General features: G+C 49.0%; 2 protein-coding genes across 2 annotated transcripts in view; one reads left to right on the top strand and one right to left on the bottom strand.

The window, feature by feature from the left end:
- PDAP1 (PDGFA associated protein 1) overlaps positions 1-27,302 on the bottom strand; it is a 465,345-nt gene that overhangs the window by 378,648 nt on the left and 59,395 nt on the right. The gene's annotated exons all lie outside the window — the stretch shown is intronic.
- ARPC1A (actin related protein 2/3 complex subunit 1A) lies at positions 546-25,753 on the top strand. The gene is made up of 9 exons (XM_060260766.1): positions 546-684; positions 2,573-2,677; positions 6,139-6,361; positions 7,565-7,672; positions 14,028-14,240; positions 15,712-15,787; positions 17,411-17,604; positions 20,444-20,534; positions 25,320-25,753. The coding sequence occupies exons 1-9, from the start codon at positions 621-623 to the stop codon at positions 25,356-25,358; spliced, it is 1,113 nt and encodes a 370-aa protein (XP_060116749.1). The 5' UTR covers positions 546-620; the 3' UTR covers positions 25,359-25,753.

Below are 27,302 nucleotides of genomic sequence, written 5' to 3'. Positions count from 1 at the left end.
ATTTCTCATGCCTGGTTTCTGTGCACATTCCAGCCCGGTAGTGTCACTGACTTTACAAACACACAGAGATGATTCAGCTCATTTGCCTTTTCAGGTGTGGTTGCTCATCTGGCATTTGTTTGGCTAGGAAACTGAAGTTCATTGTTTCCCATAGAGCTGAAATTTAGTTTGCACTCTTTACAGGACAAAGTCACACTTAGGCTCCTGGGCATCACTAAATAAGGAATGTCAGAATTTCCCAAATTAAAAGTTGGCACATCCCATCAATGCAAGTAGTCCTGAGAGTCTCTCTCCCCCTGGCCACGATCCTGTTTACACTTGCACAGACTTAAGTCTCATTGAACTCACCTGAATGCTGCACTCCCAAGCACGTCACAGTCAATTTAGCCACGGTGTTGAGAGTGTATTTGACAAAAACAGTTAGCTTGTTTTGACTGCCCTGAGCCATCAGCGGTCTTGTTAAGTTCATCTTGATGAATTTCATGTTTATACACTCGTGTTAAGTTCATGTTGCTGAATTTCCTGTAATGGTATCGGGTATGGTATTTCATATCTTCTTCCTAGCTCAAAGCATTGCTTTCTTTCAGCCTCATCCCTCTGAAGACCATCCTTTGACCAGAATGTCTCTCCATCAGTTCTTACTAGAGCCAATCACCTGCCACGCCTGGAACCGAGACCGAACTCGTGAGTATTCCTGCGGTTCTCATTCACATGGGTCTCTGAGGCTTCAGATACTACAACGAACTTACACGACTGGGCAGCTCGTTGCTCGTTTATTCTGCCGAAGACTAGTATTTCCAACATTCTATACTGAAGTTTCTTTTTTTTACTCGCTTGGTCAGCTAATGTCGAAGGTCAACAGCATGTCTTGCTACCATTTCAAGTCATGTAGATCCAGTGGTCACTTCTTTGCCGCAAAATAGCATCAGAAAGGAATGGTTTGAGGACAGAGCTGAGCCCATTTTCCATGCTGTCCTCTACAGGAGTTGCAGACAGTCAAGCCCTCTGCCGTCTTACATCTGGCCTCACCAAGAGCAGGCCAACTCTGGACAATTGTAGCGGTTCTTCCAGAAATGTGCATTGGCAAACTGCTTACTTAACAGTCACAGTCTAGCCAGGAAGCCAGTTTTGAGGGGATGTGGTTCAGCAGTAGAGCATCTGTGCGTGGCATGCAGAAGGTCCTAGATTCAATCCCTGGCATCTCCAGTTAAAATTATCAGGCGGTAGGTGATGTGCAAGGCCTCCGCCTGGGATCTTGGAGAGCCACTGCCAGTCTGAGTAGACAATACTAACTTTGATGGACCAATATAAGGCAGCTTCATGCATTCACATGTGTTCAGTTTCAGAACAGGGTTTTTCCCTAGGCCTTGTAGCTGCTGCACCCATGAGGTTGCTAGACTATCAGAGTCCCAGGTGATGCAGCTTACCAGTTTCCCAGCCAGGAACACTGCCACACAAATTCCAGAAGCCTCTCAGGCCTTTGGGTTACAGAGAGCCCAGGTTAGCCTGTTAATCTCTCCCCCACTTCCTTCTGCAGGGGCCTTTTATCTACTTTCTTTTGGTCCAGCCCAGCTCCTGCTTCCTTACACCTGAGAAGTTCCTTTCTCCCAAGGAGACCTCTACAAAGAGGAGGCTGTTTTTCTACAGTACTGGCTACCATTACTCCTGTTTACTTTTTGGTTGCCTTTGGGGACCTGCGTTGTCCTTCCCTGTGCTCTGCAGCCGGGCTGCCATCAGTCTTACAGCTGCACTCGTGGTGCCCCTCCCTTCTCCCCACCTTGAGCTGTGATACAGACCCATGTTTCTGCGTGAAATACATATCTTGAATGCTGCTGGGCTGGGAAGTGGCTGGAGGAGAGGAGTTGTGGGGGAAGGTATTGTTGTGGGGGGAAGGTTAAGCACCCCTCCCCATATATGCCTGCATCTTAGCTGGAAATTGATAGTTGATGTTCCAGTTAAAAAGCACATTGTAGGTGTATGCAGTGTTCCCTTTAAGCTGAGTTAGTGTGAGCTAGCCTCTGGTTTTTTAGCCTCTGGCTCACGCATTTTTGTCTTATCTCAGGAAGGAAGGCCCCAGAGCAAATTAATTTATATAGTAGCCAAATTGCTCCCTCACAACTTTAATGCCAATAGCTCATGAAGTAGAATTTTTGCTCACAAGACTCCACAGCTTAGAGGCGGTATTGCATATTGTGCTGCAGCTGTGTGGAACCTGCAGTATGGCTGCCAAAGCAATCTTCCTTTTGTCCTCGGAGTTTTCTGACCTGTGTTAATCTTTAATTGGCAGGATAGTTGTTCCTGTTGCTGTGTTACTGTGTTGCTGCGTTACTGTGCCTGTTTATTGTATCTTCCACTTGTGCGCCATTGCTTTTAGTCCTGTGTTTGATCTCAGCTTAGCATAAAACTGCGATCTGTTTGCTCCTAAGTGCTTTTTTTTCCCAGCTGGAAAGGCAACTCCTATATCTTCTCCTGTAGATCTAGGATGGATTTTTCATTCTAGACCTTGTAGTTTCTTTTAATTTTGTTTTTTACGACAGTGTTTTTAATGCTACCTGATCTGTTCTCTTTGCAGAGATTGCCATTAGTCCAAATAACCATGAAGTTCACATCTACAAGAAAAACAGTAACCAGTGGGTGAAGGCCCATGAGCTGAAAGAGCACAATGGACACATCACAGGTAAAAACCGCAGCAGCGTCAGCAGGCAGTTCTGACTTTGTGCAGAACTGGAAGGCGGGAGCTTTGGAAGCGCCTCCAAGACAGCTTTGATTCTTGCCCAAGCAAAGCACTTCCCGTGGGAGAGCCAAAGCTGGTATTGCGTTGGTACTCTTTCCCCTTGAGAGTAAAGCATTTCCGTTGGCTCTTGGAGTCGTTTGAGCTGTTGCTGTTGAGAATATCAGTCAGTTCCTACTAATTTATAAGTCTTTCCCACCCCCAGAGATGTGTGTCTTTTCCAGTTTGGAATCTACCTCTGTAGAGTAAGTGAGTGTGTGGGTGCATTCACACTTCACTAAATAATGTGTTTTGCAGCTGGATTTTTACTGTGTAAAGAGTGAATGCACTCTGTGTGTGTGTGAGGCACACGTGTCATCCAAAGAACAAGTGTGCGTACCTTTATTTTAATGTGCTGGACTGTAGCTATATGAACTGTCTTAGAGTCAGGCCTGCACTCTGCCCCTCCCTGCCAAATTTTCATTCCTCTTGTGGATCTCTGAATTGGCAGGAAGAGCTCCCTGGTCCCACAGATTCTGTTTCAGCTGCGGCATGCGTTCTCAACAGCTGGCAGACTCCTGGTGTTGCAAACCCACCTGGGAGTGAATGGGCTGGGCTGCCATCTCTGGCAGGAGCGGACCTCCTCCAGAGAGGGTTGAAGCCAGACCGTGTAAGCAGGGTGAAAAGGCCAAGAAGAGCTGAGAGCTTGAGCATTCATTGTGCCTTTTCCATTGCAAAGAATCTCACCCTCATCGTTCTGGGGCGTCTGGATGGCAGGCTTCTAAAAAGGGGCAGAGTGGAACCTTGCCTCATGGGGCTGCTTCATCGCGGCTGTCCTGCGTTTAAGCAGAAAGAAGAGCCAGTGACTCCGCTGGGGGAGGAACGCTCACTAGAACTATGACAAGTTTCAAACAGTGACATTTCAAACATGTCCGGCTTGAACACACTACTGGTGGGTTGTGGCTCAGTGGCAGAGTATGTGCTTTGTTGTGCAGAAGGTCCCATGTTTGGTCATTGGCACCTTCCCTTAGAGGGGTCAGAAAAGACCTTTCTTGGGTTGGAATCTAGGAGAAGCACTGTCAGTCAGAGTATACGAAACCAGATAGCAGAGCAGTATGAACTGGTATCGGTATCTGGCAGTTTTGCAAGTGTGCGGATAAGGCTGCTCACTGACGCTGCTGTAGGAGTCCTTGAGAAAGTGAACCAGGCCTGAACAGGACTCTGTGCTAAAACGGGGGTGGCCAAACTTGCTTAACCAAAGAGCCGTACAGAATAAATGTCAGATGTTTGAGAGCCACAAGACATGAACGTCAGATGTTTGAGAGAAGGCAGGCAGGCAAGTAGATGGGAGAGGAAAGGAGAGACGGAAAGAAAGCAACTTTAACTTTAAATGTGTTCTCCAAGCCGCTGGCTGGCTTGACTTGGAGAAGTGATTTAAAGAGAAATGCCTTCTCCAAGCTGGCCGTTGGGGCACTAGGGGCTTCAAGAGCCACACAATAGGTATGCAAGAGCCACACGTGGCTCCTGAGCCACAGTTTGGCCACCCCTGTGCTAAAACATATTGGTTTAAGTGGACTTGTGAAGTTGCCCTGGGCTGTAGTGACTTTTTCGCTCCTATTCTGCAGGAAGCCATTTTAGCAAGCTCGAGAATCTAGTACTTCTGCTACCTTTCCCTCCTCTACTCAGGCAGAACATACGCACATAAAAATCATGCACCATGAGCAATAACAAAAGGCCCCGTTGCCAGGAAGGCGCTTGTCATTGTGAATACCTTTTCAGTCTTTCAGGCGTTAGCCTTGTGTGTATATTCTTTTTAAAACTGGCTTTTGATTAGGAAATTAGTGCAAAGCTATTAATACTCCACGACCTTTAGTACAGCTTTATTATGTTACACTGCCCAGCAACTAGGGTGTAGAGAGGGAAAACGAGATAGGTCCATGTAAGCCTCCCTTAGAAAAAAAGGGCTTTGCATAAATATAAAAAACATTGGTACAAATGCCGTATCAATGAGGCAGCTAAACGCAGTAGGGATTTTACTGCAGATGACATGCTGGAATTTTGATGCTGCAGGAAGAAGGCAAGGTGGCGCTGTGTTGCTTTGGACCGCAGGGTGATGTGGAAGAGCTGTGCAGTTCTTGCATCTGAGATGTTGTATTTCGTAACACCCAGGGCTTTTTTGTGGCAGAAACTTTTTTTGTGGCCTATTAGGCCACACACCCCTGATGTAGCCAATCCTCCTAGCACTTACAGGACACTTAGTACAGGGCCTGCTGTAAGCTCCAGGAGGATTGGCTCCATTAGGAGTGTGTGTGGCCTAATATGCAAAGGAGTTCCTGCTACAAAAAAAAACCCCTGGTAACACTTCAGTGAGACTGGTGGATTCCTTTCAGTATCCAAGATACCTCTCTCCTAGCTATGATTGGCCTCTTTGGGGGATTTTTTGTTGGTATTTTTGTATTTGTGTGTGCGTGTGCATGCATGCCTCTGGAAGTCATGGCAGCCTCTGGTGACTGACCTCTACTGGGGACATGGGGGATATTTAGCCGAGAGCTCAGGTTCTAAGGCATTGTGATTGGGATGGTGGGGAGGACTTAACAGTGCAGGACTTAACAAAATCCTTGTCTCAACTGCTGCTGGAGTTTAAGGGAACATAAGCAGCAGGGGCCTTAATTAGAATCCCCGGGGGTGGGGGGGAGGGAACAGTTCGTTGCTCAGCGGTTATCGCTCTGCTTTGGCTGAGGACAGCTACAGTTTCATCTGGCACTTCCACTCCCTCCCTCCGCCCAGCAAGATAGCGACATCACTGCTGCTCGATGCCATCTTGCTTTTAGGGAACTGCAATGTTTTTACTGCTTATTTAATTTGCTTCTCCCTTGTCTGTAACTATAACGTCGTTGTCAACCGCCCTGAGCCTGGCTATCGGGAAGGGGGATCAAAAATCCAAATAAATAAAAAAAATTTGGGCAAACTTCTCAGCTTTAGGCTGCGAGGCTTTTAACATGGAGTTCTGTCATTTAAGACCGAACAAGAGCATACCTCTTTCCTCCTTGGTCGCGTTGTAAGCTCTGTTAGACTTTTAGATGAAGGGGAATTTTTTTTTTCTTTGCGGTTGCCAAATCAGGAGCTGGCAAGACAAGCTGACATTATTCTGGTGCTTCCCTCTGTCCCCTGTTTTTTAAAAACGCGATTCAACTTCGGATTTATCCATAGATCTCATAAATTCAAGATGCACTCGAATAAGCCAGATACTATTTCCGCTAAATAACTGTGTACGCTGCAGTAGCATTTGGCAAGATAAAGAGACAATAAATCTTTAAAGGTCCGAGCGGCATTCTGGAGACAAGATGGGGAAATGTGTTTCTGCATGATGCGATGTGGCAAATGAGGCGTCTTGACAGCCAGAACTGAAGACATCTTCTCCTTTGCAGGGATTGATTGGGCCCCCAAGAGCGACCGCATCGTCACCTGTGGCGCCGACCGTAACGCTTACGTCTGGAGCCAGAAGGACGGAGTGTGGAAGCCGACTCTGGTCATTCTCAGGATCAACCGAGCTGCCACGTTTGTGAAGTGGTCCCCCCTGGAGAACAAGTTTGCCGTGGGAAGCGGGGCTCGCCTCATATCCGTGTGCTACTTCGAATCAGAAAATGACTGGTGAGCAGGTTGACATGGGAGCGGCTTCACTTGCGTGATCTCTTTGGCTTTCAGCTGCGATATGTGTGGAACGGCTGGCGATCAGCGGGTCCTTGCCGCAGCTACATTTGGCCTCTTTTAGACAGGGCCGGATTAACAATTAGGCCAATGAGGCACTGGCTTATGAGCCCCCACACCTTTAGGGGCCCCAGGCCAGCTTTCTCCTCCGTTTTCCCCCCTGCTTGCAGCCCTCCCACCCTGCATGCACAGCCAGCAACAGAGCTGCTCTTTATCTGACTTGTCTGCTGCGGCTGGTGCTGCCAAATTTGCCTCTCTCTGCTTCTCCCCCACAGCTTTGTCAAAGGGGGCTTTGAGAAGGTGCCTGCAGGCTGCAGTGGGGCGGGCGCTCTGACTCAGATAATTTGCAAGGGGGCCCCCAAGATTTTAACTACCTAGAGGCCTCCACAGGGCTTAATCCGGCACTGCCTTTAGATTGTACTTGTAACTTCAAAGGGGATCGGAACTGCTGCGGTGGTCTGCTGCTCGTCATGACTTCAAGTTGAGATAACCACGGTAGTTTGACTTACCCGGGTGTGGAACCAGCTTTACTACTTTTGGTGGCCTGACCTGGATCTTCTCAGATCTTGGAAGCTAAGCAGGGTGAGCCTTGACGAGTACGTGGAAGGGCGACCTCCTTGGAATACTGGGGTCATGATGTAGAGCATGGGTGGCCAACGGTAGCTCTCCAGATGGTTTTTGCCTACAACTCCCATCAGCCCCAGCCATTGGCCGTGCTGGCTGGGGCTGATGGGAGTTGTAGGCAAAAAAAAATCTGGAGAGCTACCGTTGGCCACCCCTGATGTAGAGGCAAACCACCTCTGAAACGTGTCTTCCCTTAAAAACCAAGTCTCGCTCACCACCTAGTGGTGCATCACACTAAAAGAGCTAGAGCTTTTGACCGCCAGACAGTTTTAGACTCTCCTGGTCATATGACACAGAATGCTACACGCTAATAATAACTTTCGGTGTTCCAGAGATTTTCAAATGCTGAGCCTGGCATTTTTGCAGAGGCTATTCAGTCGGCAGTGAGGCGTTTTCTCTTGGGTTAACATTTAATCTTCTCAAAAGGCAGGCTCTGTGTCAAAACCGGGATGTTTGTGCTGCTGTCGCCGTGCCGTTTGATGGGGTGATCTCAGGGCTATTTTTTTCCCTCGTCTCTTCCAGGTGGGTGAGCAAGCACATTAAGAAGCCCATCCGCTCCACAGTCCTCAGCCTTGACTGGCATCCCAATAACGTCTTGCTGGCCGCCGGCTCCTGTGACTTCAAATGCAGGTGAGAGAAGCCCCCGTGGAAGTGGATATGGCAAGCACACTTCCTCACGCATGTGGCACTGCCAGCAACAGGCAGCAGTGCTGTGGCAAGGATCGGCTTCTGAAAGGGGGACAGATTCATCCCTGCTGGCAAACCTCCTGATGGCACCTGGGCTTTTGGCCAGCATGTGACGCAGAGTGTTGGATTGGATGGGTCATTGGCCTGATCCAGTATGGCTTCTCTTATGTCTGGGGCAGTGATGCTCTGTATTCTTGGTGATTGCGGGAGGGCTTCTGGAGTTCTGGCCCTACTGGTGGACCTCCTGATGGTACCTGAGTTTTGGCCACTGTGTGACACAGGGTGTTGGCCTGGATGGTCCATTGGTCTGATAAAATAAGGCTTCTCTTATGTTCTTATGATTTCTGGGAAAGCATTGAATGCTCAGTGTTTAGATTCCAAGCAACAAGCATTGCAGTTATCAAAGGACTTTAGTTTGGTCTTATTTTTGTAATGGATGTTTATGAAGCATTTCTGTAACTACTGATGCTGCATCCCAGGAGAGAGAAAAAAAAACTGATAGGGAAGGAGAAAAGGAATGTAGGATGGAGGGTTCAGGGGAAGGAATTTGCTTTTTGCTTCTTGCCTATTTTGGAAAAAAAACCTTCAGACTTTATAGTTATCATTGCAATGTACACAATGGCCATATTCCGTTCAGAGCAGCACATGTAGAGTCTGAAGTGCAAACACTGGGCTGTATCCAGACTGAATTTCCTAGTGGCCGAACGGAATTTTACTGCCTCCCCACTCCTGGTGTAATCCACGGATTCCCACCAGATGCTTCTCTGGGCAGCAAGTGTGTGTGTGTGGGGGGGAAACCCCAGAGAAATGTCACCAGTGTGGGGGTGTGGTCTGCAGCAGTAAGGGGAAATCTGTAGGAATCACCAATTTAGTCTAGAGCCAGCCTGTTTGTCGCCGCTCCCAATACGACACACCCAGCCCCACCACTAGGGGTTCTGCCACCCCAGGCAGAACCCTGCACCCCGCCCCCCTTCACGCACAGCACAATGAAAGTGACGTCATTGCAATGGCGCGCTTTGCTGGCTGGGCAGTAGCTGCGTCCTTCTTCCTTTGCTCCAAATCGGAGCAAAGGAAGAAGGACATGGGTGGCTGCTGTCCAGCCAGCTCCCTCTGAAGCAGGGGAGAGGGCTGGGCAGCGGCGGCATCCTTCTTCCTTCACTCCGATTGCTCAGAATGAAGAAAGGGTGCTCAGCCCGCCCCTTGCCCAGCCCTCTCCCGCTTCAGAGGGAGCTGGGCAGGGGCTGCGTTCTTTCTTTGCTCCAAGCAATCAGAGCGAAGAAAGAACAACATGGGTTATCAGGATCGGCGTGAGTGGGGACGGGGCACCCACCCCATGGCGAAGTGGCACACTAGGCATCTGCCTACCTCGCCAGCTCCCAAGCGCCGGCCCTGAACACACCACCCTGTCTGCCTGATTTGTCTCAGAAGGTGACCAGTCTTTACCTCACAATGCCAGTTATGTCTCTGACCTACATTTAGATCGTGTCCTCCTTGAGAAAGAAGCCATGTCTTATTCTTATATTGCTTTGTAAAGCAAAACAAGCTTTGACAGCATTATGCAAATTTCATACAGCCAAGTCGGCTTATTGGGGAAATCAGACAGAACAAGTGAAACGTAATTGGCCAGGCTGCCTTCTGGGGGGCAGAATTTGCCGCTGGCTTATGGAACAGTTACACTTTTTTCTTTCTCGGTTCAAAGCAGCGAGTTGGATCCGGTGTATCGTTTCTGCCACCGGAGGCGCTTTCCTCCACCGTGAGGAACCTTCCCTGACATAGAAAGCTTGTATGTAAGAACATAAGAGAAGCCATGTTGGATCAGGCCGATGGCCCATCCAGTCCAACACTCTGTGTCACACAGTGGCCAAAAAAGAAAGGAGGTTCACAAGTGGGGCTAAAAGCCCTTCCACTTTGCCTCCCCCGAAAGCACCAAGAATACAGAGCATCACTGCTCCAGACAGTTCCAATAATATGCTGTGGCTAATAGCCACTGATGGACCTCTGCTCCATATGTTTATCCAAACCCCTCTCGAAGCTGGCTATGCTTGTAGCTGCCACCACCTCCTGTGGCAGTGAATTCCACATGTTAATCACCCTTTGGGTGAAGAAGTACTTCCTTTTATCCATTTTAACCCGACTGCTCAGCAATTTCATCGAATGCCCACGAGTTCTTGTATTGTGAGAAAGGGAGAAAAGTACTTCTTTCTCTACTTTCTCCATCCCATGCATAATCTTGTAAACCTCTGTCATGTCACCCCACAATCGACGTTTCTCCAAGCTAAAGAGCCCCACGCGTTTTAACCTTCCTTCATAGGGAAAGTGTTCCAAATCGTTAATCATTCTAGTTGTCCTTTTCTGGACTTTTTCCAATGCTGTAATATCCTTTTTGAGATGCGGTGACCAGAATTGTACACAGTATTCCAGTTGAGACCGCACCATCAATTTATACAGGGGCATTATGATACTGTGGGAGAAGTGAGGCCAGCCATCCAGCCTGTGTGCTGCTCGGGTGGAAGCCTAAATTCAAACACTCACAAAAGGGACACAGCACTTGAGTTAACTTCCAGGAAACCTATCATACAACACAACACCAGAACAGCAAGGGTTTTTTTTTTTAAATGGATTTTTAACATTGTATGTGTAGCTGGATAAGAACATAAGAGAAGCCATGTTTTATCAGGCCAATGGCCCATCCTGTGCAACACTCTGTGTCACACAGAGGCCAAAAAAACCAGGTGCCATCAGGAGGTCCACCAGCAGGGGCAGTACTTCAGAAGCCCTCCCCCTGTTGCCCCCCAAGCATCAAGAATATAGAGCATCACTGCCTCAAACATAAGAACATATGAGAAGCCATGTTGGATCAGACCCATGGCCCATCCAGTCCAACACCCTGTGTCACACAGTGGTCAAAAAAACCAGGCGCCATCGGGAGGTCCACCAGTGGGGCCAGGACACTAGAAGCCCTCCCACTGTGCCCCCCTCCCCGCCAAACACCAAGAATACAGAGCATTATTTGCCCCAGACAGAAAGCTCCAACAATACGCTGTGGCTAATAGCCACTGATGAACCTCCGCTCCAGATGTTTATCCTGAGAGAAAATGCAGCCAGGGATTTCCTGGGCTTTTCAAAGGGTTTCGGAGGGCCGCTTCCAGCGGATCTTTTATCCTGTGGCTCCCGGCATGCATGGGGAATGTTGATGCTGTATAAGGATTGCTGTCATTGTGGGGATTACAGCTGCTCTCTGGCTCCTTTTAAATATGGGGACCTTGAAGCAGAAAAGGGTGTTTTAGGAAGGAGAACTCATTGCATTAGAAGAAACCATATTAAATGAGATGGTTTTCTTCTCTCCCCCCCACCCCTCCATTAATCATAGGAACCTGCAGTGTTCTATCTGGTTCGCAAGGGTTATTCATGCCTTGCATTAAGGCTTTTTGTGCCTTTAACATATCAGTCCTCAGGTGCATACATTAATGCAATCTGCCTTCCTTGGTTTTTGTGAATGGCTCTTTCGATTCAGTCCACGGCCAGCGTTCAGCCAGTTTTTAAAAATACCTGAAATGGCCGTAAGCCTTATTTCTCCACAGTCCTACAATTTGGAATCTTCTGTCACCTCAGCCTACGTAGCTCCTTGTTTGCTGTTTGTTTGAATGTAGTCTGTTGGGGAGAATACGACAGAGCTCTATGTCAGGAAGAATGATTAAGTCAGGGGTGGCCAAACTTGCTTAATGTAAGAGCCACATAGAATAAAACTCAGATGTTTGAGAGCTGGTAGGAAGCAAGCTAGCTAGCTGGGGAGAGAGAGGTGGAAAGAAATCAACTTTAACTTTTAAATTCATTCTCCAAGCTGCTGGCTGGCTGGGCTTGGCAAAGTGATTTAAAGAGAGAGATGCCTTCTCCAAGCCAGACAACGGGGTAGTGGAGTCTTCCAGAAGCACACAATATGTGTGAAAAAGCCACATGTGGCTCCCAAGCCGCAGTTTGACCACCCCTGGAATCAGCAACGCAAAGAGGAGAATACGTATTGTTGGATCAGGCAGTAACTGAAGAAATCTTTCATTTCTTCTAAGTCCTCACACGGAGCACCCTGCCTAAGAGGAAGTTTCAGAGTACTGGGAAACCCGTGCTGCAGTTCCCCACCCCACCCCTTCTTCAGATTAAATGGTCAAGTAGTGATTGTTGGCTGTGAGGGTTTTTTTAAAAAAACCCAAATAATCTTTTTTCCCCCTGAAATAGGTATTGAGCTGTGCAAATGGTAGAACAGCTGTCCTTCACCAGCTTCTGGCTGGCGGACTAAGCAGCTAATACAATTCTGCACTTGTGACCTCAGCTGCGTTTTCCGTGGGGACAGTCACATACGCTACGGAGCAGTCGTTTTCAGGCTTCATTCCTGGCCCCCAAAAGTTGGGTTGGTGCTCTGTGACAGAGAAGAATAGTACAGGCAGGCCAGTTGACTTCTTCACGGTCTGTGTGCATTACACTGATGGGGCACACACGCTTGGTTAGAACGAGGATTCAGAGATACCAATCTTCCACCACAGCAGGCAATGGCAGGAATTGTCTTGGGTGCGTTCAGGGTCACCCCGGGGGTTCCTGTGGGACAGAGGTGAGGGCTGACAGCAGTAGAATGTGCCCCAGAATTGTCTAGTATGCCCTGGGGAGTTTCCAGTGCAGATATTCAGGAGGTTTTCTCCCACAAGACAGATGATTGCGGAAAGGATTCTCTACAGGCATAAGAACATAAGAGAAGCCATGTTGGATCAGGCCAATGGCCCACCCAGTCCAACACTCTGGGTCACACAGTGGCCAAAAAAACCCCAAGTGCCATCAGAAGGTTCACAAGTGGGGCTAGAAGCCCTTCCACTTTGCCACCCCCCCAAGCACCAAGAATACAGAGCATCACTGCCCCAGACAGAGTTCCAACAATAATCTGTGGCTAATAGCCACTGATGGACCTCTGCTCCATATGCTTATCCATTCCCCTCTTGAAGCTGTCTATGCATGTAGCCGCCACCACCTCCTGTGGCAGTGAATTCCACGTGTTCATCACCCTTTGGGTGAAAGCTATAAAGGTCAAGGTAGTCCGCTGTGCAAGCACCAGTTGTTTCTGACGTCATATCACGGCGTTTTCATGGCAGACTTTTTAACGGGGTGGTTTGCCATTGCCTTCCCCAGTCATCTACACTTTCCCCCCAGCGAGCTGGGGACTCATTTTACCGACCTCAGAAGGATGGAAGGCTGAGTCAGCCTTGAGCCGGCTACCTGAACCCAGCTTCTGCCAGGATCGAACTCAGGTTGTGAGCAGAGTTTAGGACTGCAGTACTGTAGCTTTATCACTCTGCGCCATGGGGCTCCTACAAAACCTCCCCCTTATTTGGTAAGGTCAGGGTCCTGGAGATCTCTTGGAATTACAGCTGATTCCAGGCTACACAGGTCAATTCTGGAGACAATGGCTGCTGTGGAAAGTGGAGTCAACGGCATAATATCCTGCTGCGGTCCCTCCCCTCTCCTCCCCAGGGTCCACTGCCCCCCATATTAACGTGAAGGTGATTTAGAGCTCTGTGAAGGCACCTGAAAATCCTCTTGGGGGAGTTAATCACAAGGGAATAGTCAGTCTTGTGTGTCTCCCCCCCCCTTTGAATTCTGAGGTGGTACGCCCTGACTGAGGCCTGTCCTGTGTCGTGATTGCCTGAATCTGCCTGTACGTTATTTCCAGATGGTGAGGGGTTGACAAGTACTGGGCATGCTGGGTCTGTGTGGCTGATAGTCGCAGTCCAGCTTGGTGTAGTGGTTAAGTGTGTGGACTCTTATCTGGAAGAACTGGGTTTGAGTCCCCACTCCTTCACTTGCACCTGCTGGAATGGCCTTGGGTCAACCGTCGTCCTTGAAAGGGCAGCTGCTGTGAGAGCTCCCTCAGCCCACCCACCTCACGGGGTGTCTGTTGTGGAGGAAGAAGATGAAGGAGATTGTGAGCCACTCTGAGACTCTTGATTCAGAGAGAAGGGTGGGGTATAAATCTGTGGTCTCCTCCGGTGTGGGTGGGTCTTTCTCCATCCTTATGCTGCTCGTTCAAGGTGTGTCGGTAGGACTCGTGCTGTTGGAACCACACAGCATAAACCCCCCTGCAGATGGGCATCTCTCCCCTTCCTCCTGTAGCTTCGTGCTTGGAGCTGCAGTTTCTGGGAGACTGCTGTCTCGCTGTACATGCTGAGCCTTCCCGTGTCAGCACATGCATGTAAATACCCCTGTGGCTCTACAGAGACAAGTCATCTCTCTTTCTGCGCTCGCGCCTCTTCTTTTGCAGAGTGTTTTCCGCCTACATTAAGGAGGTTGATGAAAAACCAGCAAGCACCCCCTGGGGCTCCAAAATGCCATTTGGGCAGCTGATGGCGGAATTTGGTGGCGCGGGTAGTGGCGGATGGGTCCACAGCGTCAGTTTTTCCGCCAGCGGCAACCGCCTCGCCTGGGTCAGCCACGACAGTACTGTATCGGTTGCGGACGCTTCCAAAAACATGATGTAAGTCACTGATCAGAATCTTGGGGCTGGTGGAAAGCGTCATGGTCGTCATCCAGCCTCTCGCTCGATTCCTTGATGCTTGAGTCGTGCACGCTCTCAAATGTTTAGCAGGAACACAGAAAGCTGCCTTATCCTGAATCAGACTGCTGGTCCCTCAGAGTCTGGATTGTCTATTCCAAAGTTGTCAAACTCATTTGTTATGAGGGCCGGATCTGACATAAATGAGGCCTTGTTGGGCCGGGCCACGTGTGTACCTATTTAAGATTCGGTAGCAGAGATATAAACTTTACAAAGGACACAGACAGACACAATTGATTTTTTTTTAAACTTAAAACATGTTTAAAACATTAGCACTTGTTGGTCATAAAGGTGCTTTCTTTGTAAAGCCAGTTTGGTGTAGTGGTTAAGTGTGCGGACTCTTATCTGGGAGAGCCGGGTTTGATTCCCCACTCCTCCACTTGCACCTGCTAGCATGGCCTTGGGTCAGCCATAGCTCTGGTAGGAGTTGTCCTTGAAAGGGCAGCTGCTGTGAGAGGCCTCTCCAGCCCCACCCACCTCACAGGGTGTCTGTTGTGGGGGAGGAAGGTAAAGGAGATTGTGAGCCGCTCTGAGACTCTTCGGAGTGGAGGGCGGGATATAAATCCAATATCTTCTTATATCTCCTATGGGATCCGAGGAACTGGGCAAAGGAAACTCTGGCTCTTTCCTTCCTTCCCCAGGAGACCACCGGGAGGGGGAGGAGTCCCAGCCAATAGAAGGAAGAGAGGTTTAGCTCAGTAGCTCTGCTGTACGATTGAGAGAGCCTGGAAAAACAAGCTCTGTCCCCCCTTCCTCCTCAAGGGAAGAGCCTCAGCCAATGGAGAGAATAGAGGATTTGCTCTGCAGCTCCTGTGTGATTGAGGAAGCCTGGCAAAGCAAGCTGTGATGCAAAAAGAAGCAAGAGAGAGGGAGAAGGAAGCAAATGACAGCCGGTTGCTCGGGAGCCTGATAGGAGCCCCCCGGGGACCTGATTCAGCCCTGGGTCGCATGTTTGACACCCCTGGTCTATTCAGACTGGCAGCGGCTCTCCAGGGTCTCAGGCAGAGAAAGGTTCTTCCACATCTGCTAGTGCCTGGTCCTTAAAACAGGAGATGCTGAGGATTGAACCTGGGACCTTCTGCGTGCAAAGCAGACACTCTACCATTGAGCCACGGCCCCCTTCCCCCTACATCATGTAGGTTGTACATTGTAGGTTGCCTCTCGATTGTAACTTGTTTAGCACCGATTCAAGTGTGTGTACTGCCTAATGCCAGAAGCAACAGGCCAATTTGAAATGTAATTTAAGAAAGGCATACGGTTTTCCTGGTCTGGTCTACCAGGACACTAGCAAAAGTGGTTAATTCCAGCATCTGTCTTCATAAACTTTTGCCTGACACCCGTTAAACGCAAGAGGCTTCAGTAACAAGGTGTCGTTGTGTATGTGTGTCTTTAGGGTCTCGCAGTTGAAAACGGAGTTCCTTCCGCTCCTGAGCGTGTCCTTCGTGTCAGAGAACAGCGTGGTCGCTGCCGTAAGCATCTTCTCTCTTTAACTTGTAGCACTTTCCAGGTCTGCCAGCACAGAGAGTTTAGGCTATCCTTTTGATGCTCCGGCTGGGAGCAGGGTTAAAAAAAAAATAATCACAGGGCGTAAATGCATAATTGTTATTTTACCATTCATATTTGCTGGCCTAGGCCTTCTCAGATGTTGCACTGTCTTTATGCCTATAGAGGAAACCTATAGAGCAGGGGTGGCCGAACTTGCTTAACGTAAGAGCCACATAGAATAAATGTCAGATGTCTGAGAGCCGCAAGACAGGAAGGAAAACAGAATAGATTGGGGAGGGAGAGTGGAAAGAAAGCAACTTTAAATGCATTCTCCAAGCCACCGGCTGGCTTGGCTTGGAGAAGTGATTGAAAGAGAGAAATGCCTTCTCCAAGCCGCCCGATGGGGGTGGTGGAGCCTTCAAGAGCCACACAATATTTGTGAAAGAGCCGCATGTGGTTCCTGAGCTGCAGTTTGCCACCTGCTATAAAGGAAAGCACCAAGACGGATTATGATGTGCAGCCACCCTTCTCTTAACGTTGCCTTCCAGCACAGAAGCACTTCCATGAAAGACAGAAAGTGGCGAGTCACAGAAAGCTGCTTTGTTTTTTCTCTATGTATAGCACAATAGCAGAGCGGCCTTCGTTTCCGAGTTTAGTTTACAAAAACCCCTGAGACGGCGTAGCTCAGCCCTTTTTGGGAGGCAGGAGCTTGGGCTCTGAAAGCTCCATCTCTTAGGGAGAGCCAGTTTGGTGTAGTGGTTAAGTGTGCAGACTCTTATCTGGGAGAACCAGGTTTGATTTCCCACTTCTCCACTTGCAGCTGCTGGAATGGCCTTGGGTCAGCCAGAGCTCTCTTATCTGGGAGAACCGGGTTTGATTCTCCACTCCTCCACCTGCAGCTGCTGGAATGGCCTTGAGTCAGCCATAGCTCTCTTATCTGGGAGAACCGGGTTTGATTCCCCACTCCTCCACTTGCACCTGCTAGAATGGCCTTGGGTCAGCCATAGCTCTGGCAGAGGTCGTCCCTGGCAGAGCTGCTGGGAGAGCCCTCTCCAGCCCCACCTACCTCACAGGGTGTCTGTTGTAGGGGGGAAGGTAAAGGAGATTGTGAGCCGCTCTGAGACTCTTCGGAGTGAAGGCCGGGATATAAATCCAATATCTTCTTATTTTTCTTCTTACATTAAAGTGTAAGCAGACTGACTGCGGTTGCCTAGTGACGAGTCAAATATTACATGTAGACGCACCTTTTCCTCGAAACCTTTGGTGGCGAAACAGCTCAGGGCGGATCTGTGTTCTGTGCCGACAGTTCAGTTCTCACTTCCAGTGGTGTGTTTAGCTGAGGGATTGAAAGGTAGAACATTCAGGGAAAGCGCTCCACACGTATGGGTCAGCAACCGACAGCGGGCAGTTCCTTGGAAGTTAGGAGACGAAAAAGTCCTCCGGGGGCAGCCGAATTGTGCTAGCTCAGAGCAGAATCTTGTCTTTGTCGCTGGCTTTCTAGCTGAACTTGGCTAAAAATCACACCCAAATCCCTCAGTTCTAAGAAACCAGATCGTTCCCCTCCTCATCCAGTGGATTGACGTGAGGTTGTCGCTGCTTCGTCACAGGGCCACGATTGCTGCCCCATGCTCTTCAACTGCGATGACCGCGGCTCCCTCGCCTTCGTCTCTAAGCTCGACATTCCCAAGCAGAGCATCCAGCGCAACATTTCCGCCATGGAGCGCTTCCGCAACATGGACAAGAGGGCCACCACTGAGGACCGCAACACCACGCTGGACACCTTGCACCAGAACAGCATCACGTAGGTGCCTGCGGGGCCTTTCGGACCTTGAGACTCACGGGTCCCAATGATCATCTTATCCTGGTTGTGTGGGGACCGCTTACTCACCTTATGTGTGGGGACCACTGTTTGGTGTAGTGGTTAAGTGTGAAGACTCTGATCTGGGAGAACTGGGTTTGATTCCCCACTCCTCTAATTGCACCTGCTGGAATGGCCTTGGTTCAGCCATAGCTCTGGCAGAGGTTGTCCTTGAAAGGGCAGCTGCTGTGAGAGCTCTCTCAGCCCCACCCACCTCACAGAGTGTCTGTTATGGGGGGAGAAGATATAGGAGATTGTAAGTTGCTCTGAGTCTCTGATTCAGGGAGAAAGGCAGGGTATAAATCTGGATTTCTTTCTTTCTTTCTTTCTTTCTTTCTTTCTTTCTTTCTTTCTTTCTTTCTTTCTTTCTTTCTTTCTTTCTTTCTTTCTTTCTTTCTTTCTTTCTTTCTTTCTTTCTTTCTTTTTTTCTTTCTTTCTTTCCGTCTTCTTCTTCTTCTGCCTTCCCACAGTGTCAGCTGTCACAAGAGACTTGGAAACTGGAGACCATGCCCTTAGGGGGAAAAACTGAGGGACTTAGGAATGTTCAGTTTGGAGAAGAGGAGGTTTGGGGGGGGGGACATGATGACTCTCTTGAAGTCTTTGAAGGGCTGTCACTTAGAGGAGGAGGGCAGGAAGCTGTTTCTGTTGGCAGCAGAGGAGAGGACTTGCAAGAATGGGTTTAAATTAAGGGCACGAAGGTACCGGCTGGATAGTAGGAAGAAAGTTTTTATAGTGAAAGTTGTTCAGCAGCGGAATCAGCTGCTGAGGGAGGGGGTGAGCTCCCCCTCACTGGCAGTCTTGACGCAGCCTCTGGACAAACACTTGCAGGGATGCTGTAGGCTGATCCTGTATTGAACTGAAGGTTGGACTAGATGGCCCCCTTCCAACTCGGTGATTCTGTGTATTCTGTGAAACTTCCCACTGTGCAGGAGGAGCCCAGGCTGCAGCTCTTCCCGACTCTTGAAACTGACTAAACTTCAAAGTGGGGAAGAAGCATAAGAACTTGACCTAAAATGTCAAGTTTAGCCCTGTGATTTCATAACGCAGGAAGACACCTATGTTGCATGGTTATTTCTGACCTAGAAAAGTGCTCCCAGGTGGCCAGCAGTTACAGACTTCTTTTGTGAAACACCCAACTTTGGAAAACTTGGAAGAGAAGGGGAGCGACAGCGGAGGTGGCTAGAGTGGCTGTTGCTCCCCTTTCCAGGAGGACCAGTTTATTCTTGAGGCAGCACTTAGGCAGCCTGTTAGCGGCTCCATTGCTGAAGGGCCGCTCGTCGCTTCAAATGATTTGCCTGCTGCTGTGGTCAGGGGCACTGGGCCAATAAGGAGGCGACTTAAGCATCGCCTTATTGGCTGAGGCCAAAGATCCAACAAGCATCTTCTCTCCAAAAAATGGCAGCCGGAGCCTGTGGGTATTATGAGCAAGGCACACAGCGGATGGTCTTCCCCAACAACTGGTGTGTAGAGACGTCCTGCCTCCTGAAGATGGACTGACTTCAGGATGCAGTGACGGATGCTGCCATTTGCAAAACGGGAGGCTCGCTGTTCCCCTCAGAGTTCCCCAAGCCCTCGTTCTGCAGCCACATCTGCTGCAAAGCATCCTGCAGTTGAAGCGCTGGCAGCAGGAAATAATTTATTGGGTGTCATTCAGCCTGCCTGCTCCAGGGCAGCACTGGCGCTAAGAGATACGACAGGGCAAAGGGAGTCTGATCAGGATCTGGGAGATCCAGGTTCAGATTTCCACCTGGCTGAGAAACTCACCGAGTGGCCTTGAAGCGGTCTCTTGAGCCTACCTACCTTGCAAGATCGTTGTCACGAGGCTCAAAAGGAGAGGGAGAATGACATGCAGTTCCCGGAGCAGATCAGAGGCATGTTTATGTTTGCCATTATAGCTCCTGTGTTCAGGAGAGTAAAGAAGCAACTGGATAACTCTTCTGCCACAGTGGAAAATACCTCCCTAGTGCCAGCGTCTGCACAACTCTCATCAACTCAGCCTCTTTGATTTATATCCAGTGAAGTATTCATTGAAAGAGATACATGTTCACAGTAAAAGGCATCCTTGTTACAACTGCCCGCCTAAGGTAGGGTCAGGTGCTTATACACTAGGCGTAGCCATTAGTACACGTAAGTAATTATAACTGCTCAAGGAGAAGGAGCAAAAGCATTTTAAACATATTCCCATAATCCCTCCTCCCCACAGCTGCTAAGTACCTTTCCCCTGAAAACGAAAGTTAGAACGGTCTCTTTGGCAGTCCCGGTAAGTGCCTGGCATTCAAGGTCAAAGGGAAAAGGGATGCGGTGCCTCTCTTGAACATATGAAGCTGCCTTATACTGAATCAGACCCTCGGTCCAGCAAAGTCAGTATTGTCTACTCAGACAGGCAGCCGCTCTCCAGGGTCTCAAGCTGAGGATTTTCATGCCTACTTGCCTGGACCCTTTTTTGGAGATGCCAGGGTTTGAACCTAGGCCCTTCTGCTTACCAAGCAGATGCTCTACCACTGAGCCACCGTCCCTCCTCTTGCGCAGCGTCTGTTTCAGACTTAACATTGCCTGTGTTAAACAATCTCCCTGCAAAGCCAGGTTGACTCAAATTACGGATGACAAGTATAAATGCGAAGCCATTGCAATCAAACAACATAAAACCATAGGCGAGAAATATTTGTTTGACAGCGAACACATTTTTATCTGGGACGGAAGAATATCCTCCTCCGCTTTTGTTTCCTCTTTCCCTCGCGTGCTGAAGCAGTCCCTGTTTTTAATTTTTTTTTTCCTCCTGTAGCCAAGTGTCTATTTATGAGGTGGACAAGCGTGACTGCCACAAGTTCTGCACCACTGGCATCGATGGAGCCATGACCATCTGGGACTTCAAGGTACGCTCGAGCTGCGCAGCCAAGCCCCAGAGGCACGACTGCCAAATCTCTTGGGGTGATGAGGTCAGAGCTGGGGACCTGGGTACAGAGACAGTCGACCTGTTCCTTTCAGGAGTTTTGCTAACTCTGCCTCCCGCCCCTGGCCTCGCTTTGTGTGGGTTTCGGCCATAACCCAGCAGGGGACTGGAAAGGAGACTCTTGAGTCTTTTATTGGGGTCAAGCCCACCTGAGAGCCAGTTTGAGGTAGTAAAGAGTGGCAGACTCTTAAACTGGAGAACCGGGTTTGATTCCCCACTCCTCCTCCACATGCAGCCTGCTGGGTGACCTTGGGTCAGTCCTAGTTCCCTATGAGCTCTCTCACCCCATCTGCCTCACAGGGTGTCTGTGGTGGGGAGAGGAAGAGAAGGAGATTGTAAGCCACTTAGACCCCTTTGGATAGTGAAGGCCAGGGTATAAAACCAACTCTCCTCCTCTATTTCATTTCATTTCACATTTTATTTGTATCCCGCCCTCCCCCCCGAAGCGGCTCAGGGCGGCTAACAACAGAGACTTAATACATACAATATACAATATATAACATTTTAGCTACAATTGATTAAAATCTATTAAAATTCTAAAAACAAAGACATTGGTATATTGGTGCTATAATCGCTGGCAAGTTTACTTAACAGTTTAGCAGTTTCAGTCGGTGAATGCCATTTGGAACAAGATGGTCTTGCAGGCCCTGCGGAACTGTTCAAAGTCCCGCAGGGCCCGCATTTCTTCTGGAAGCTGATTCCACAGCTGTGGAGCCATAACAGAGCCTTCCCCTCCTCTTCCTCCTCCCTACCATGCTGCTAAAGCTAACTTCGCACTCACACTCAAGATTGACTTTACAATTTAAAACCAACTCTCTTCCTCCTTTTTTTTCTCCTTCTTTTCTTCCTTCTCCCTACCATGCTGCTAAAGCTAACTTCAAGATTGACTTTACAATTAAGACCAACGCCAAAATGGAGCTTCCTAGGATCGAAATCACCAAAGGGTTGAGGTGTCACTGTTAATCCACAGTAGCGTGGAATTGTGCAAAGCGCTTTGTGGTAACACAGCAGTTTGGGCAGTGGTTGTGTCTCACCCAGCTGGAGTTGTGTGTTGCGGCCTTCTGCTGCCTGGTGCTCTCCCCCAGTCCAGAGTTCCTGATTTGTGTATCTATCACAAACGCACACCTAAAACTGTAGCTGCTGGGAGAGTGACTTGCAGGCAAAAGATGAATAAATGAGTTCTGTGAGAGGTCTGCCCCCCCCCCCCCAATATATTAAAGGCACATAAGAACAAGAGTTATCTTGGGTGGCTAGAGCAGTGGCCCCCAACCTTTTTGGCATCAGGGCCTGCCCACTGCGACCCCAGGGCCGGCAGGGTGGGGGAACTAAATTTGGCTTCTCCACACCATGCAGCCTTGCCCCCCCCCCCCGGCAGCGCCTCCTTATCTCTCCGTATTTAGGATTTTAAGCTGGGGAAACCGCCTTCCGGGCTCTTTTAAAGCTCCCCCCCCCCACGCCGATCAGCTGATCCACGGGGGAAACCGCGGCGGCGAGTGACCAACTGAACAAGCAGTGCTGCCCTTGCTTCCAGAGGCAAAGGGAGCGCTCGCCGCTGCTGCCACAGGGGTGTGTATGTGAGCTTTTAAAGAGCTCGGAAGGCACTTTCCCCAGCTTCATATCGTAAAAATGGAGGGAGGAGGAGGCGCCGCGGGGGGAGGGCAGGGAGGCTGCGGGGCCCAGTTGCTGACGGGCCACAGACTGGTACTGACCCGGGGGTTGGGGACCCCTGGGCTAGAGGGTGAGGCTTTTGGGCCGGGATTCGCTCTTCCAGATCCCTGCCTGACGGTGACGCTCCGTGAGCCGTTGCCAGTTTGACTCTCTCAGCCTCACCTGCCTCGTCAGACCGCTGGGAGGATCAGAAGGGTGGGGTGCGGGAAAACAACATCACGCTTCCCCAATCTCCACGGAGGCGAGACAAGAGAAAAAAAAATGTCATTGAATACCGCCGGGCTTCTCAAGCGTCTCCTGATCTCACGGAGCGCCCTGCACAGGGAAAAGACATGCAGGCCCCCAGGTAGTACACTGTCCCTTCTTTTCTGTAGGGTTCCATCTTTGCATGGAGGCTTCCACACACCTGGTTGGGCCTCAACCTGTCCCCGCTGCGTTGCGCTGCTTCCGTTCTTTGTGCCGACTTGGAGGCGGAGCGGCCACCAGGTCTCCTTGTCCATTTGCTTGTCTTCGCTGAATCCGCCGCTCTGTATTCCACGTTCCCTGCTGCCTCCCTGATGTCACAGCGGTCTTGTTGCACACAAACCGTGAGCCAAGCCTGCTCCCTCGAAGGAACACGCAGCCAGAGTTCTGTTGAAGCAGGGATTGTTTTATACGGCTTATCGACAGGCCTAGAGAAACATTCCACGGTCTATTCCAATTTCCCTTGCGTTTCCCGAAGAATCAAATTCATTACGGCAGTTTTTGTACATTTTGATAACCGATCCAACGTGGGACAGATTAATTATAATTGGTTTATCAAAACATGACCTAATAACCTATTTCTGTTCCCATTGGGCAGTTTCCCCTCGGGTTACTTGAGCCCTTTCAGAAAAGCTGGGCTGGTGTTGGTGCAAAAAGTGTTTACCTTAGTATTTTAAAAAAAAGAAGCAGCAGCTAGACAAGGCCAGTATGGGCTGTTGAAAGTTTCATTCCTAAGGAACACTGGATTATTCTGGCATGCCCTAGGCTCTCCTCAAAGTGCTTGGGTCAGCTTATCACTTTGACCCACCTGCAGTCCCATGGAATACGGAAGTTTTCCTCGAAAACGCTTCCCTTCGTTTGGCGCTTTTCACTGAGTTAAAGACCCTTTCTTTAGGAACACGGTCTTCTCTCTTCCCAATGCTTTCTGGCTTAAAGCTTTCTCTATTAGAAAAATAAGGCTTTAGATATAAAACAAAGCAGTAGACGACAGCACCTTTAAGACCAATTAAGTTTTATTCGGAATGTAAGCTTTCATATGCTCTTAAGCAGACTTCCATGAATGAATGAAGTCTGATGAAGTCTGCTTAAGAGCATACGAAAGCTTCCATTCTGAATAAAACTTAGTTGGTCTTAAAGGTGAACTTATCTACTGCTTTGTTCTGTTGCTTCAGACCAACATGGCTGCCCGCTTTAAGTATAAAGCACTTTTGAGCTTCATCAGTACATCCCATGTTCAAGTATGATTCTCTGTGTGAGGCACAGCTTCTGATTAATCCCTGAAGTGTTAGTGCAAGTTCTAGTGTGCAAGCAGGTTGATCCGTCTATCAGTCTTGAGGTGCCATCTTGAACCACCCGCTTCCCCTTGCGTTGGCTGGCAAAGGCTGTACCCATTGGTTGCTCCATGGCCCAGCTGTATGCACGTTTACGCGTTTTAAAAAAAGTTGGCAGCAGGGAAAAACCCAATTCCGCTACTGTTGTCCATTTACACAAAAGTGCCCGATTTCCCTTTGTTTGGCATCTTTCTTCCGTTTACAATTTTTATTAACTTTTTAACAGAATAAGCTACTGCGCTTCTTACAAGTAATGATGTTTCATACGTGATAGGGTTACATTAAAGCATAGCTCAATTAAAGATATAACAAAACTCTTATATCAAAGATTTCAGGTTTTCACGGCTGGTAACATCATTAGGGTTTGTAGAGTCTTTCGGGATCAAGTGCCGTGTTCTACTGGAGAAAGTTTTCCTTCCAGACGTTTCGTTCTCAGCTACGGAGAACATCCTCAGTGGCGTTGCAGCCGGAGCAGGCGCTCTGACCTTCTTGGCTGCTGTGCATTGAGTGGGGCCAGGGCTGCTGGAGAGCTGCTATTTGTAGGCTGGAGGGGGTGTGATGAAAGGGCAATTGGTTTGTGGATGTGCTTATTGTTTGGTGGGGCTTCCTGGAAGGGTAGTGATAAGGAAACTGGCTGTTGAATGTGACCATTGTTCTGTGTTAATTGCTGGGAAGGTTGGAAGGGGTTTGAAGATAAGGAAGATGGTTGTTGACTGTGCTGATTGTTCTGTGGAATTTGCTGGTTGTTCTGAGACTTTCTGCAATTTATAGTCTGTAGGGTGTTTTGCAGAGCTGGGTACCAAGATTGGTGGATGAAAATGCCTTCTTCCTTTCTGTTAAAATTGTGCTGGTGTTTGTAAATCTCAATAGCTTCTCTGTTCAGGCGAGTATGATGATGTGAGACCGTAGAAAGGACTTCAGTTCTTTCAAAGTGGATGACGTGGTCTCCTTCTTGAAGTGCATGTTCAGCTACAGCTGATTTTTCTGGCTGAAACAAGCGACAGTGTCTTATACTTATCAAGATACTATACAATTTACTATTTGATTAGACTATTAAACTAAAAGTCGATTAACATAAAGTATTATTGGTGAACTAATTACCTAAAAATAAATCAGGGATCGATACAGAGCATTGTGTGGTAAGATTTCTTGTTTGGCATCTTTCTTAAATGTTTATGTTGGCCGGGAGCTGGCGGGGGCACTGAAGGCCCACCCCCCGATGCAGAAAATTCCTGTTCAGCTCCCACTTGAAGCTTTGAAATGCCCACAGATCTTGTCCATTTCAAGTTATCTCCCCGCAACCCAAAAGACTGGAAATTTGAGCGCTCTTCCCCCACCCCATCCCAGCTGAGTTTCCCGGTTGGTTTCTGTATCCAGCTGCCGCATTCTGTGCTGCCCAGAAATTACAATGCATCTCTAGTTAACGCTTCTTTGTTTTCCCATTCTTGCCCCCCGCCCCTTCCCAGACATTGGAGTCCTCCATCCAGGGCCTGAGGATCATGTAAAGGAGCCTTTCCGTTCTCTAGCAAGACAGCTCAGCTCTGGCGCCTGCACAGACTTGAAAAAAAGGGATGGTGAAGATGGGTCGCTTCGAAGCACTGAGAAATCGACAGCTTGGTGGATTTTTTTTTTTTTTTGGCCTTCTCTTTTTCATCCCCCCCCCCCGCCCCCACCCATCACCGGTTCGGTGAAACGTGTTCGGTTTGCAAATCAGCTGTGATCGTGGTATATATTTGGGGTTTTTATATTATTATTGTTATTGCTGGTTGTTTTCATTCCATTCTTTTACCAAAGCTGCTCCTAAAAAATAGTTTATGGCCGGAAGGATGAATCACTAACTTAAGAGGGGAATGTTGTGTAAACTGTCTGCTAGAAAATTAAAAACAAGAAGAACACACCAGCACAGCGTTCAGTCAGTTCCTTACATAAGATTTCTTTATTTAACTTCTGGGCCGCCCTGCCCCAAAAGGCTCAGGATGGTGTACACCATGCATAAAAAATACGCAGCATCTAATTTTAAAAAACATCAGGCATCAAACAACCAATAATTAATCGTGGCGGGGGGGGGGGGGACGAGTAACAAATTTCTTTGATGGCTTTGCGATTTCTTCCTCCAAGGAGTAGGGTATGGCCAGATGTGATGGAAAACTGTAGCTGTTCTGTGTAGTGGTTAAGTGTGCAGACTCTTATCTGGGATAACCGGGTATGATTCCCCACTCCTCCACTTGCAGCTGCTGGAATGGGCTTGGGTCAGCCATAGCTCTTGCAGGAGTTGTCCTTGAAAGGGCAGCTGCTGGGAGAGCCCTCTCAGCCCCACTCACCTCAGGTTCCTGTCGTGGTGGGGAGAAGATATAGGCGATTGTGAGCCTCTCTGAGTCTCTGATTCAGAGAGAAGGGCGGGGTATAAATCTGCAGTCTTCTTCTTCATCATCATCCATAGGCCTGAAGAAACATTTCTGTCTTGCACACCCCGCAGGGCACGGATGTCTTCCAGCAGAGAGTTCCACCCAACAGGAGCCAGGGCTGAAAAGGCTCGGGCTTTGGTTGAGGACAGCCAGACATCTTTTGGGCCAGGGACCGCCAACAGGTTCTAATCTTGTCTTTGGGGGACGTACCAGGAGAGGCAGTTCCAGGGGGTGTTTTTAGCAGGAATACAGTTCTGGCTGGCTTGGCATCGGGGGGTGTGGCCTAATATGCAAATGAGTTCCTGCTGGGCTTTTCCTACCAAAAAAAAAGCCCTGGGCAGTTTCATAGGTCCATTGCTCCAGACTGTTAAGGGCCTTAAGGTTAAAACCCAGACCTTAAAGCCAATCCAGTGCTCAACTGGGAGCCAATGCAGCTGATAGAGCACATATGAACATATGAAGCTGCCTTCTACTGAATCAGACCCTGGGCCCAACAAAGTCAGTATCGTCTACTCAGACTGGCAGCGGCTCTCCAGGGTCTCAAGCTGAGATATTTCACGCCTATTTGCCTGGACCCTTTTTAGTTGGAGATGCCGGAGATTGAACCTGCGACCTTCTGCTTACCAAGCAGATGCTCTACCACTGAGCCGCCGTCCCTCCCCGGTTGGGTATGTGCAGACACAGGGGTACGGTCTTTTTTTTTGTTAGAAGAGTGGCTGGGATCTGGCTTGAAGCAACATCTGAGCTCTCTCCGCCCCATCTCCCTCCCAGGGTGTCCATTGCAGGGAGAGGAAGGAAAGGAGATTGTGAGCTGCTCTGGAACTCTTGGAGTGAAGGGCAGGGTATAAGCCCCACCTCTTCTTCTTCTTAACCCCTTAGCCTCTTCTCGGTTTGTTTTGTTTTTTTGCTTTCTTAACATTATTTCAACTGCTCAACAGGAGGCGAAAGCTGCCTGCATCTTGCTCCAAAGGGCTGACCTTCATGACACTGCATTCCCCCCCCCCCCACCACCACCTCCCATGTTCTTCTGGCCTCAGACTTAGC

This window comes from Heteronotia binoei, chromosome 20, assembly GCF_032191835.1.
Source record: "Heteronotia binoei isolate CCM8104 ecotype False Entrance Well chromosome 20, APGP_CSIRO_Hbin_v1, whole genome shotgun sequence".
Lineage (NCBI taxonomy): Eukaryota > Metazoa > Chordata > Lepidosauria > Squamata > Gekkonidae > Heteronotia > Heteronotia binoei.
The sequence above is the reverse complement of the archived record's forward strand: the minus strand, read 5'-3'. Positions and strand labels throughout refer to the sequence as shown.